The sequence below is a fragment of the Patagioenas fasciata genome, chromosome 2, assembly GCF_037038585.1.
Source record: "Patagioenas fasciata isolate bPatFas1 chromosome 2, bPatFas1.hap1, whole genome shotgun sequence".
NCBI lineage: Eukaryota > Metazoa > Chordata > Aves > Columbiformes > Columbidae > Patagioenas > Patagioenas fasciata.
The window spans coordinates 148409234-148423918 of NC_092521.1; the positions used below are offsets into that span (position 1 = coordinate 148409234).

The 14685-nt window shown below is 35.6% G+C and overlaps 1 protein-coding gene across 1 annotated transcript in view; it reads left to right on the forward strand.

Moving 5' to 3' along the window:
• MALRD1 (MAM and LDL receptor class A domain containing 1) overlaps positions 1 to 14685 on the forward strand; it is a 296432-nt gene that overhangs the window by 71426 nt on the left and 210321 nt on the right. The window contains exons 9-10 of the mRNA XM_071805517.1: positions 6327 to 6419; positions 8593 to 8800. Of these exons, the coding sequence (XP_071661618.1) occupies positions 6327 to 6419; positions 8593 to 8800 (301 nt within the window). The remainder of the gene's footprint in view (positions 1 to 6326; positions 6420 to 8592; positions 8801 to 14685) is intronic.

The following is a 14685-nucleotide window of genomic DNA, read 5'->3' on the forward strand; positions in this document are numbered from 1 at the left end:
TAACTTTGTATCGTTTCACTGACCTATGCAATTGTAAACCTGGATATTGGCCTTTCAGCTAATCATAAAACCTGGGTATTGGCCATCTTAGCTATAAACTAATTTGATGGGTGGATGTTATGCAATAAGTCTTTAAGAACAAACTGTAGCTGTTACAGAATTAAACCACTTGGGAATTCCAAGAGAAAAATCCATAGTAGCAGCTTCTCTAGCCTCCCTCCCATTCTTGAAATGGGAAAATAAGTGACAGGAAGGCTTAAACTATGCTTTTCTCTCTGGTGATACAGAAAAAAAGGAAAATTGCTGGCTTAGAATGTCTGGAAAGCTCTGTTTAGCCACCTGTCTCACACAACTGGATCACTGCAATGGATGGCTAGAAATCATAGGCAAGGTAGGAGAGGAATTGGGGGTAGCCCTGTGTGTTATGGAGTGTTTTGATTTTCTAGAGCTTAATGATGGTTTGTGATAGGTCCTGCATTTAGATCACAACAACCCTGTGCAACGCTACAGCCTCAGAGAAGAGTTTCTGGAAAGCTACCTGGTGAAAAATAATCTGGCAGTGTTGGTCAACAGCCAGCTGCACATGAGCCAGCAGTGCATCCAGGTGGTCAAAAAGGCCAACAGCATCCTGGCTTGTATCAGAAATAGTGTGGCCAGCAGGATGAGGGAAGTTATCGTACTTGGTGCTAGTGAAGCTGGACCTTGAATCCTATGTTCAGTGTTGCGCCACTCATTACGAGAAAGACGTTGAAGTGCTGGAGAGAGTTCAGAGAACGGTGACGAAGCTGATGAGGGGGGTGGAACACAAGCCTTGTGAGGATTGGCTGAGGGAACTGGGGTTGTTTAACCTGGAGGAAAGGAGGCTGAGGGGAGACCTTACTGCTGTCTACAACTACCTGAAAGGAGATTGTTGGTCTGTTCTCCCAAGTAGTGAGTGAGAGGACAAGAAGAAATGGCCTGAAGTTGCACCAGGGGAAGTCTAAGTTGGATAGTAGGAAAAATTTCTTCATGGAAAGGTTGTGAGGCATTGCAACAGGCTGCCCAAAGAAGTGCTGGAGTCACCACCTCTGGAGGTGTTTAAAAGATGTGTAGATGTGGTGCTTAGGGATGTGGTTTAGTGGTAGACTTGACAGTGCTACGTTAACATTTGAACTCCCTGATTTTAAAGGTCTTCTCCTGCCTAAATGAATCTATGATTCTATAATTCGCTTTCCCTGTGTTTTAGAGAATAATTTTTCTATTCCTCAACTTTCTATTAGTAGGTAAAATAGCCATGTCAAACCAAAACACAAATGCCAGTTGAGCAATTATAACTATTTCCATGTTTCTTACCTCTCTTGCTTTGTGGGGGCTTTCTGCTATTAGAATGTTCCCTTTCGAAAGACGTGTTTAATAATTTAATATTGATGCCATTGTACTGCTACTTAATGAAAAACGAGCAATACAGCTTGTCCCATTAAGGTAATGGTTCTCATATCTTGATGCTGGACTTGAATTATTTTCGCCCAGCAATACAAGTATTTAAAAAGAGAAATCCACTTCATTCGCAAAGATAAGGTGCTTAAAAAAACCTGAAGTGTAACACTATCAAGGGGTCTAAGTATAGGAGCAGACAATGGAAACATCTTGTTTCTTTCCTACTATGTCTGCAAGTATTCATGAAAACAGGTCTTGCTCATTTTTTATTATAAGAATACTATTTTCAATGGTTCACCTACATAGTATCAATGGATCCAATTTAAGAATTTTGTTTCCCTAAAAACAGATCAAATAATCTGAGTCAAAAACATGAGAAAACTGGCATTTGAACTCACATAGAAATGAGAACCTAAATTCAATTAATTGATTCTCAGTTCCTTACATACGCATTAGAATAACATTTTTGGTAGTTATTACATCAGTTCAGTCTATTCTGTTTCCACAGCTTGTCTTAGCTGTTTTGATGATTTTTTTCCTTCAGTCAGAAGTGGTTTTTTTGCATGTACACTTGTTTAAAGTTACTATGAATTAATCATACTGCAAAATTGGCCAGAAAAACCTTCAGAAACATAAGCTTCTGCTGGTAACTTCAAAACAAAAATCCTACAGAATCATATTTAAGACTTTCCAAACTAAAATTAAGTTGAGGGGGTAGCTTTTACTCATTTTGCTTCTTAATCATTAGGTTGCTTATGAAAAACAAATGAATCTTCAAAACTAACCATATGCTGAGAAACAGAAGTGAGACCCAAGTAGTGGCTCTGACCCTAGAAGAAAAACAGACCTGATCTCCCAGAGGCTATTATTCAAAATAACTGCTCAATTGCATGGTCTGGTACCATGCAGTTTCCCTCCACCCCTTTTACCGTTTTTAATGGTCAGAACCTCTTATGTCTGAATAATTCCTGCTGTTTCCCAGTACTGACAAGCCTGATACAGAGAGTGGATTGTATTTCATGTACAGTTCTCAGAACAGGTCTTAGAAGACAAGCACCATGGAAGTTGCAGATATATCTCTAGTCTTCCTTACGCTTTAAACAGAGAGGTCAGAGATGAGTGGACATATTTTCTAATATAGACATTATGACATCAGTTGGAAGAAATGGAATTTAAATTTCACTTGAGTATGAAGAAGAATAGGGAAAAATGTACTCTTTTTGTCAACAGTAACATTTGTTGTCCTGCAGTCCACAACAATCTTCAGAACCTTTCCTGTTTTATTGATGGCTGAGCAAAGTCACTCTTCATTCAATATTACTGCATTTGATAATTTGATTTTTCTTTCCTAACTGTGATTCATATGTCTTTGAACTTTGTGTTATTTTTTTTTTTTTTGGTATACTGAGGTGATTTTAAATTCTAATGATGTCCTTCAGAGTTTTTGTAATTCCCCCCAATTTAGTATTATTCACATTTTTTAAAAAAAATTATTTTTCATTCCACTATCCAAAGAGTTAGTCAGCACAATAATTATGTTGTGTCCTGGAACAGACCTATGCAGAGCCCTATTATAATTTTATTTTAGTTTGGTAAAAAACTATTGACACATCTTCTTTTAAATAAGGTCACACTCCTTGTACTCTCATTTTACAATGATTATATTTGCATGAAATCTCCTCCATTTGCTTGAAGAATACACTACGTCATTATGTTCAAACCTTAATAAGTAATGTAGTTTCTACTTTTTCAAGTTTGTTTACCATGAAAAAATACACTGGCTAAACATGACTTGCTTTTCATCAGAAGTAGCTAATGTAAGTTTCTCATGTCCTAATTCTCTAGCTGCTTAGATTATTCTTAGCAATTTGTTCCAGTGTCTTATGAGCTGTCAACTTTCAGCTGATTAGCTGTAATTGCATAGTTTATATTTTTCCCTGAATTGTGATATATGTAGTTTGTTATCCCAATTCTCTACACATTCTCCTCAGGTTCTTCAAGTTAGTTGTTGATGATAAAATATCTCTTCTCTTATGTAACCTGTCCTTAAATCTTCCTGGTTTTCTTCCAGTGTCAGTACTTCTGCCTTACATATATTTGTAACATTATTCCTGTCCATGTTTGCATTCACATTTGCCGTTAACTGTCTTATTAACAGAAAATATTAACAATATTAACTGTCTGATAAATTATAAACTTTTCTGTGAGAACTGGAACCAAGGAACATAATGTTGTCTTCAGTCAGTCTTTCACTATTCACTACTTGCTCATTCCTCCCATTAAGTAACGGGTTCTTACTCATCCTTTTATCTTCTAAATCTTTATGTCTTGTATGGCTTACAAAACAGATGGAAATTAAACTATAAAAGATAATTTCAACTGATGTCTATAGATGCAAGCATTTTTATACCCGAAAGCACAAAATTTCTGTAAGTTTTCAGCAACACTTGCAAAAACTATGCATGTACACTCCTCAGCAGAAGTTAAAGGTGATCCATTAATCATCTCTGAAATGAGAGAAGCAGGAAGAAAATTATGAGTGCAGTTGCACAGCAGTGAATGTAACTGTAGAGTAATGCCAAAAATAAAACAAAAAAAAGATTGAGTTTTATAACTGGAGTTGACAAAAATAAGTCATGATTGCCTATTCCATCCTTCAGATCTGAGTAGCAAAACACTGCTGGAAAAAGAAACAACTCTTGTCTACTTCAGCTTTACAAAAATTGTTTCTAGGTAGTAATATACCACATTAAAGGGAACAGAGTGAAGGTATTTTGAGCAACCATTCTCCTGCACCATCAATTAAATCTAGAGGGAAAGTACTGGAAAGGCAATACATTCAACATTTTAAAAGAAGACCAGAGATTCAAGGAGTGTGTGAGAGGGTTAACACATTTGTACCAAAGAGATGGAAGAATCTGACAAACAGGATCAATACTAAAAACTTGTTGCATCTGTGTTGATTTACACCTCTCAGTGTAAAAACAGCCCTAAAAAGTCTGGATAATGACATGTGCACAGAAAACTCAAGTTTACTGCCACAAGCTTCTTTTATTAAAATAAATCTGTGAGAAAGATGGTCATGGGGATGGGTATCTAAGCTGTTAATTAAATATGAACAAAATTATAGTATCCAGATACATTCAATCATATAAACAGCAAATATAGAGTGTTTCAAAAAGGTATACAATTATATTTGGAGCATTCATATGTACATGTGTGGGGAAATACTTTAATTAAAATATTTCTAAAAGCAGACACTTAACCACAGGCTATGATTTTAACCTGCCATGCAGTAAGGTTTTTAGTAGATTATCCTTTTCTTTGTCTTAGATGTGGAAATGGTGGGTAATAACATTCATAGATTTTCTTTGGAAGGTGAATAATTTAGCAAAATTAAGCCAGTTTATGCAAAATGAAGTGTCCTCAACATTGAAAGACTTTCACTGAATATCTATCACATGATCAAGTTGACAAATACTTACATACTTTACTGATGTGGAAACTCACAGCTGGCTCTTATTTCTCCAATTAAATATGTCATGTGGTTTATCCAAATTTGATCTTTTTTGTTATCTAGTGTTTGGAATTAGGGCTTGGCTGTATCTTGCAGTTTTCCAAAACTGATCTTCGTATATACGTTCAATAGAAATTTAGTCTTCCAGCTCTGTTAATGTATTGTAACAGCTGAAGCCTTGATAGCAAAAGAGCTTAAGTAATTGGTTACTTGTCACAAATCATATCAGTGTTGTTCTGCTGGCTCAGAACTTTTTGTCTATCAAGCAGTAGACAACATCTTCCTCCTCTTCTTTATATCGCAAGACAAGAAAAAAGATAACCGTCCTTTTTTCATAGCAATGATAATATTTCACATACCTATCACATCCCCCCATACCTTACATCTCCTGTAAGATAAACTGTTTTCATCCTTTTGATTTCTCTCCACAGAAAAGACTTTCCATTTCTCTTATCCTGATATGCATCTTTTTCTGAACTACCTCTAATTCTGTAATATCCTTTGTGGAAAAGGTATGACTAGTACTTTGCACAGTATCCTAAAAAGAATCTCACTATTGGTTCTTGTAATGGTAAGTCTGTTTGTATGTATAGCCTGTGCTAACTTTTTTTGCATTTTTTTCTGTCTTCCTGGTTTTACCTTATTTTCGAGATGATTCTTGAAAAGATTTTATTTAGGATATGAAGTTCACATTTCTACATTTCTTTATGCTGGCCTCAGCATGTTCCAGTTAGGATCATGACCAGAAACAGAATGAACATTATCTGATTTTGTCAGATTGTTGAATCAAAAGGGCTTGGAGTGTTTGCATAAAGGGAGACTTGCATATTTTGAACTCTTGCTGTTAGCCTTAGGAGGTGGAGTGAGAATGGAGATTGGGGTAACTCAGAACATAACTAGAACTTGTTGGGTACTACTACATCTGCTTGTCTTGCAGATTAAAAAAAAAAGTTTTAACACAGTTTATTGGGTAATTTTGACAGACCCCAAATTCAGTTCTAAAAAAATGAAATTTAATCATAACACAATATAATATGAGCAGTTATTAAAAAGAAACTAATGTAGAGACCATCATGGAAACATATTGTTAAATTCAGAAATAACATGGTTTAATTTACATATTAGTTCACTTTAGTTCTACAAAGCTGACCCCTAATAATTATATTATTAGCCTGTTTAATCACAAAAAACATGTCTTGTTTCCCCTCTCTCCCATAGATTTCAGTGCAAAGATTGCAAACAAATATGTGAATCTCTATCTCCTCACATAGAAAAGCTTTGTACACAGTGGTTCTTTAGCTAGGATACTAAAATATTGAGAACAAAAAATGGCCTTGATAATTTATAGAGATACAAAAATCAGCTTTATAACATCGTATTCTATGTTTTACAGGAGGAACGTGTCTTGTGGGAAACCAACATCATGACTAAGAAGGAATGGGTCCAAGTAGATATACAGCTACCAACAGAACTAGAAAAACTGAAGGTATGAATGAAAAATGCACATGCTCAATTTTTGAAGATGCTTTACCTTATTGTTTATAAAGTTCCTAAGAAACTTAAAAAATTGTTAAAATTATATGTTTCTGAAGGTCTTGCTGTTCATTGCTTCAGTGCAAGTAAAAGTCTAGTTATAGCTCAACAAAACATCTACACAAACATCATGTGTTGAAGCTGGTGGTCTTTAATAACATGCAAGAAAATGGATAGAAATCTCACCATATATTAGTTAGTCACCTGAGTCTCTCTTAGGTGTTACCAACTCATTTGGAACTAAATGTTATTTAGTGAGATAATGTGAATGATGTTTGTGGGATTTTAGTGAAAAGATGTAAACAAGTAATTGTGAGAGAATATCTTCCCTTTGAATTTTCAGGCATGGAGAAGAACACAAAGATGCAGCTACTTAATTCTTAAATGAATTTACAAGTTTCTATTTTTAATAATTTTACATTTGCATTTTTTTCTTAATTCTGTAAATAACCATCATATCTTACTGCCTCAACAATCAGCTGAAAATGTAATCTCTTCAAGAGGATGAAGACTAAGCCTGCTTCAGGAATTGATGTTCTGACATTTATTAGAATGAATGCATTTCAGCAAGATAGCAGGTTATAAGTTGCCTTTCTCTGCTTTTCCCACAAGGAAAAGTGTGAAGAAATAACCAGATATGTAGTGAGACTATCTATAGAATCTAAAAATAAGTAAACAAAAGGAAACTGCAGTATATATATAGAAATCCAAAACTATGCCTTCTTGTACAAAATCAGCAAGGATTATTAGTGCTTGGGAAAGGAAAGACATTATCTTTAGTTAAGTGACTATGTAATGTTTTCAGCATAGCGTTCTGCTCTTTGAACTGGTAAAGAAGAGACAGTATTAGAAGGCTTTTGTCATTTTGAAGAGATTGTCTCTAGTGGAAGATAATTATATAGATCATTCTTATTTCTTAGAAAGATGCCATGTGTTGTCACTCCAACCAAATTCCCAGGCTTTGGGGAGTGTGTTAGACCCTACTGCTTATGCCCTCAGCCACGTCTCTTCTAGTTTCCTTCTGTTTTGTTGGACACTCTTGTCTATATTTCCTTCCATTGTGCCTCCTGCCTCTTGCACTGAGACTTTCTAAGACTCATGCTCTGGTCATGTTCCAGCCTGTCAAAACACACTACTCCATATTTGATGTATGGCTCTAACTCCTGCTCTTGTCTTTCAATGTTTTCTTTCGTTGCAGTCTTAAACTTTCTGATTAATCCAAGCTTGCTTCCTCCTGTTTGCTGCTTTAGCTCAGGTGAAAGAAACTTGGAGAGCACGAGTGGAGTAATCACCTTACTTTGAGACCCAGCAGACCTGGGCTCCACAGTGGTCAGGAACAAAAGATGTTCTTCAGAAGCTTAATTGCTTTAAATCAGCTTAAGTCAAATCTGGTCAGCTGGAAGGGAGTGCTGTCAGAGAGATAAATGTTCCTGAATTTCTATGTCTATGCAAATAATAGTAAAATAAGCAAGGCCAGGGCACATGCCCAAGGATTGGCATATGATAGCCCATATGGTGAAAACATGAACATGGTCCCTAGCAAGTTTTTCACTCAAGCAAATTGGCCATCTCCCAATCAGTGTCTGGAACCATTCAAGGGTTATCAGCAAGCAAGAACCGATCCCACTGCACAGGCTGGATGTAGAAAGATAAATCGGTTGTTAAGCTATGCTCTGCCATTTGGTGTCTGAGGACAGTCCCTAGCCCATTTTATTCACCAGTGAGTGTAACCAAAATTTTTTCTCTTGGGTATCTGCAAAATTATGCTATGAAGATACTTCAGAGCAGAAGATGGAGTCTTTAGGATATTACATTTCAGGTCACTGTTCTAAAGCATTGAGGTATTGCAATTTTTAGCCAAATAGCTACGATATTGGGATTTTTTTCTTTAAAATGGGCTTTTACTTAACTTGATTATTGGAATTCATCAAACCATTCTAGTAAAAAATTTCAAAAAATTCAACCTGAGGTAGTTATATAAAATTACAGCTTATCATTTAAAATGTTACATAGTTTTGTAATGAAGAGTATCCAGTGCTTTTTACACATAGGACATTGCTGTTTTATGGAAATAAAAACCAGTTTGTTGTCTGTAATGCAATTATTTTGACTGTAACAATCTACAGCTTATGTTTAAAGGAACACTCCAGAACAGGGCAGGTTTCATCTGTCTGAATAACATCCAGCTCTTGGACACTACAGCATCAGAGCCACAAGGTTTTTACTCCACAGAAGAATTCATCTGTGCTGATGGACAGTTGACAGAGCCTGGATCAGCCTGTGACTCTCACCCAGATTGTTCTGATGGCAGCGACGAGGGTCCTGCAGCCTGCTGTAAGTGAATTACATTGCTTTAGAAAGATATTGTGCTGAAGAGTATTGTGAAACCTAAACAGGTCTATCCAAGAAATGGCTAGAAAGCTTGCTATTTATATAGCTTATTTTCCCCAGAATATTTAATGATGTACAGGTTAGGTCACAGCATTTTCTGTCATGTATTTTTCTTTTTCCCATTGCTTTCTATTTATCTCTCTCGCCTCAGCAATATGTTTTGGATCCACACAGTAACTTTTTCAATGTCTGCAGAAATGTAACATTTGCATATTTCTGCTTAAATGTATTCCCTACATACAATGTTTATAACCTCTACTTCCCAAATTCAAGAGGAATTAAAATCTGCCTTGGGATTCTTTGTTTGAACACTTTTCTAATTTAGACTGTAAGGTATTAGCAGAAAATGCATTAGGTGATGTGATATTTGCATATGTTTAACTCTGTACATCAGACACTGAACATTGGCATTGTGTAACTGAAAGATGAACAAATAGCCTAGTTATAGTCAGTATTTTAAAGAAAGATCACAGTGGGACTCAATCTAGAGAATATTGCTTCCATTGTGCTCATGTGAATGGATCAGAAAAACTGGAGAGTGGACAGAAGAAAGAAGAGTCAGAATGGTCTGGGGATCTCAACATTGTCCTTCGTGGCACCTTCAGAATTAGGGTGCTTGGGCAAACGCTGACAAGAGGTCCAGCCAGTGCAGAACCCCGGCACTGCCTAGCACTCCTCTGTCCTACTGCCTCTGCAGTTACCTTTGGCTTACTATGTAGCACTGATTCTCCACTAACCCTTAGCGTATTTTAAATTAAAGAAACTACCACATTCAGTTGAACCTGAGACATAGGGATTTTGTGCTTCACTCTCTTTTGAGACATTTGCAGGTTAAAGACATACACTTTTGCTGGAGCAGTGTTCAAAAGTATATTCATCCTCTCAAAATAGTGTGAAAAAAGTGCTGTCTAAAATATGAGTAATTCACAGTAGTTGTGCGTTGCTCTGACTGGCTGAGAACAAAGAAAAGAAAAAAAAAAAAATCTTTAAAATAACAATAACTGTTTCCAAGGTGGGTCCATTTTAATGGCTAATATTGTCCTGGATACTTCATACATGCCTTTTCAGGAAAGAGGACCCTAAAGGTGGAATTTATCTCTTCAGCAGTTTGTTTGGCTTAGAAAATTCATCATTCTGACACTTTCTACAGTCTTGAAGAAAAGAGACATCAAGGAAAAATCATCCTTTCTGTTCTTTGTGCTTTTCCTCCAATTATGTACATTTTCCACATGATATTGAAATTGTCCTCCATACTATTCAGAGTGCACTACAGTCATTCACATTAATTTTCAGTAAAAAAATCCTATCTCGTACAGTAGAGCATATTTTAGCCTCTATTCTTTTAGATACTTTAGCATCTATCCTTGGACACATCCTCAGTAGTCTCCTTCGATGAAGTACCGTCATGCTCTGAAAGAGCTGACAGATCTCCAGACTGAATGAAAACAAAGACAGACAGCTGATACTTAATAATGTGAAAGATTACCCTCTTCTTTGAGGTTTTTCTTTGTTTCCTTGTAATGGGGAAGGGGAGATATCTCTCCTTGCTGGTGTTATTATGGCATGAATGGTCTTACAATAACACAATTGATTACGAGAACAAATACATATATGTTTTCAATGTTCTTTAAACTTTCTTTTTGATCTCTGCCGATTTGTATATGAATACGTATTTAAGTAGATGACTCTTGGATCTGTCTCAAAAAATTAGGAATTTATCTAGGAAATGCTTATGTACATGAGTTACCACCTTTATTTGAGTAGTTTTACTGAAATCAATGAATCTAATGAAGTAAGAAATTATAAAATTAATGGGTTTAGTATTAAATTCTAAATTTTCGTTATGTCTTGACACCACTTATTTGAGATCACTTCTAAATTTCTTATTTCAAAATGACTAATAATAAAAGATCAAAAACCAATTAACATATTCAAAACAGAGAAAGTGGGATACAGTACTTAGATGTTTGAAGGATTAAAAACCTGTCTTTCATGCTGATGCCTTTTCTTTATTTCCTACTTATTGTAAAGGATGTTTTGCACTACATGCCATGCAAAATATTTCAAGCACTATATTTACACTTACTATACATTATTCACACATAACATACACAATACATACAATAAACTTCACAAATGAATAAGCAGCTAGGAATCTTAGCAACCTGGCAAGAAATCTAGAAAGCACGTCCTATTTTCAAGTGATACCACACTTTGATACAGTGGTGTTTCTGGAAACTGCCTACTTATCAGCATTCATGTAAATTCAAAATGATTGTGGAGTGGATCATCCTACAGCAGTTTCTGAAAGAATGTCACCTTCCATTTAGCCTAATTAGAAACTTCCTTAAAACACATGTCTTTAACTCTTCTGGTTTTAATTTAGCATCTCTATTATTAGCTTAAATATTCTCAGCCTTTCATAGCATGTGTATAATTTATTAATAGAAAATATATAGAATGAAGGAAACTTGTATAATTTTAAATCTTTGTACATTTTACTGCATTCCATTTACGGTATAGCAATTTACAATTGCAAATTCTTGAAAACTTCTATAGCAGTTGAACACGTATGCAAATCTTTTCATTACCATTCAGATTTAGAGTAGACTGGAGTATTTTTCAGTCTGAAACATTTGTTTTACTACATATTTATGTTTCCTGTGACACATTAATTGTCTGGAATTGTGAGTGTCTGTCCATCAATCTTGTACATACATGTTGAGAAAAAGAAGCTGCATCCATATTATTTTCACAGACTTCTTCCCTGCTTATGACCAGCTTGTAGCATTGCCCCTGTCTTTCATCAGAACAGTTGACTCAAAGTAAGCATGTCGTCTGCAGAACCAGTGTTGACATGAGTTTCTTTGAACAGCACCAGTCTCTGGACCCTAAGCAAGGTAACTGTAGTTTCAGAAAGAGATGAGGACAACTCACCTGAGCGACTAGGGTGTTGTGAGAGATCTGTCTAATGACTTAAGATATGTGGAAGTTCAGGCTAGATGACCTATGGCCACCTGTGATCTTTCTGCATTAATTCTTTAATAAATTCTAGATAAATAAAACTAACCATAAACTGATAGGGCATATACATGGATAGTCAGTTAGAAGGTATGTGTGTGGCCCTTCCCTTTCCCAAAATGACAATAAATGTTAGCCAGAAATGACAAAATATTAATTACAAAGTAATCACACAGATCTGTTTTGGTTATTGGTCATACAGATAGTTTATACTACAAATTCCATAGGAGCTTGAGTGCTGCCACCCTAAGTGAGGGTAGGAGCTCTCCTCATTCAATACTGTTTGTCAGGGAAACACCAACCGGATAGACAAGCTGTGTGTCCTCAGTTCTGTTCCTTTGATTGAGCTGCCAGAGTAGGATTGAAAAGCTTGATTTAGTTGCAGGTTAGTAAAGTTGAAGCAACGTTAATTGGCTGGTAACCCAGCCTAGCTGACAGGACTGCTTTGTTTTTCCCCCAGGAGGATCAAGAGGAGCTGGGATGGATGGAGTAAGCTAGTCAAAGAAAAAGATTTCCATTTAACCTCCCAATGCTCTTGGAATATGTACTTTGTTTCCTGCTTCTTTTTTTTTTTTTTTAAATAAATAGATACATGTCCAAAAATGAGAATTAACTGCTTTTGCAGCAGAAAAATCCTTCTGCAGTCTGAATCCAGTGAAATCTTCCCAGTGAAATCAAAACCATAACCTCTGATGGGAAGAGGTACAGGAGGAAAGGGCATAAGATACCAGAAATACACTTTACCTCTGTTTAACTTAACTGCAGTGTGACTCAGAAAATATAGGTTATACAGGCAAGTATTTGCCAACTATGGATAGTAAAACATTCCCTAAAATCACCTGAAGTTTCAAATAAAAATGTAAAAAAGGGCTGTGAATAACAAAAATCATGCACTGTTTAGGGGGAAAGGAATATTTTTCAGAGTATATTGTTGTTCAAGCAATGAAAAAATACACTGAGAAACTGTCTCATTTGAGTTTAGCCAAAGCAAAGATCTTTTTTTCAAGCTTGATTAAACATTTACAAGCACCCCTTAAGTTTTCAGAATTAATTATCGATAAAATTTAAGTGAGAGTCTTAATGACTGGGTTTCACTCACATTTATATCCTATTTATTTGCTCTCTAACGTATTTATGCTTTTAAAAATACAGTATCACTTCCATAAACTACATATGGTGGAGCACTTGGGCTTGGTAAGTGACTCAGGCCCATTGTCTCTGCATGATTGGATGTTTTTATAGGGCTTATAATTTTAAAAGCATAGTTGTGATATAAAAAGGAAAAATAGCAGCATCTAAAATGTGTTCAACATTATCACATTTAGCAAACTAGAGCAACATTTTTTTTATTGTTTCCCTCCTCCCCCCCCAAAAAAAAAAATCCCAACCCACCAACCACACAAAAAACCCACAAAAACCACACCAAAACAAACCACCAAACACCATGAATGTTTTTCCTACCTTTATAATTGTGTTCAGACTACAATAAAATTTGAAAAAAATGACTGGGCAAAATAATTTGATTTGAAATTGTCTTTTTGTATATGCCTGTCTTTTTTTTTTTTTTTCATACTGCTCGTATGTTCAACCTAACAGATGATGTTTGTACATTTCTTTCTAAGTACATAGCATTAGAAGAAATTATACTAGTGGCTACCAATGTAAGAAATTATGATTTCACCAGGCTTCTCTCTTTCCTGTTGAGCATCAAGGGTAGTGACGGGCTCTGTCTAACCACAGCCTGCTGCTTCGCAGGTTCTTTTAGTATATGGTTTGCAAATGTAGCCTCAATAGTCAGCTTTTCACTATGAGTCAGTGAAAAAACCTGAGCCTGGTATTGAGCCATGTTAGATGACAACAAATCTGGTGTCATCAGTACGTGAAAGACATTGTTCTTCGTATTGTGATACCAGTTCTTCCCGTGGTCCTAAGTAGCTTTGTTTACATAAAAACAACCATTAAAAAACCCCACAAACAACCTAAAAAAAATTCCTAAGCTACGTACCTTATTGAGATGTAAAATATGAATCATTAGTACCACTTTGATTTCTCTTTCATATCTAAACCATTATTTCAATTTTCACCAGCCATTTTCCTTCCAGGAACAGGTTTTTGGTTGCTTAGTTTACAATACAGTAAGTTCTTTGTCTCCGTGTAGTCATTTATTGATATCTTTTTGGATATTACTATGCAGTCACTGCAGTCAGCTTCTTACATGAAAACCTTTTGTGGGGTTTAGGGATGACAGAAGAAAGAAATGTTTAAGCAAAGAATGTTTGCTTTTTAGTGTCACACTGGTTCTCTCAAGACTGCTTAGCTAAGGAAAGCACAATGCCTGGGCATAGTATTAATTATCATACAGTGAAACAGCTTAATCTTAGATATCAATTTGCATATTCTACCTTAATGTATTAGAAATTGAAGTCTAATTAACAAGATATCTTGTCAAAAGCATGAGAATTCTGTAATTAAAGAAGTTAAACAGGTTTCATGTTTAACTAAAATATTGCACTAAACAGAAAAGCATGCTTCATTGAATTTTAATGTAGATAGTAAATCCAGATAAAATATACCGATATTTGTGATTTATTTTGTACCTTAGGGTTTAAGTGCTTAAATAATGGCTTTGTACCAAGACCTTCACTATGGAGCTTTACTACCCTGCTGCTTCAATAAAGATGCATTTACTTTTAGTTTTGTACACTCTGAAAATTGGAGTAATATGTATAATCATACCTGAGGCTGATATGGTAGGATAAGTGTACCATGAAGTCTGGAAAGTGCCAAGTATAGTTCAAAAGCAATTT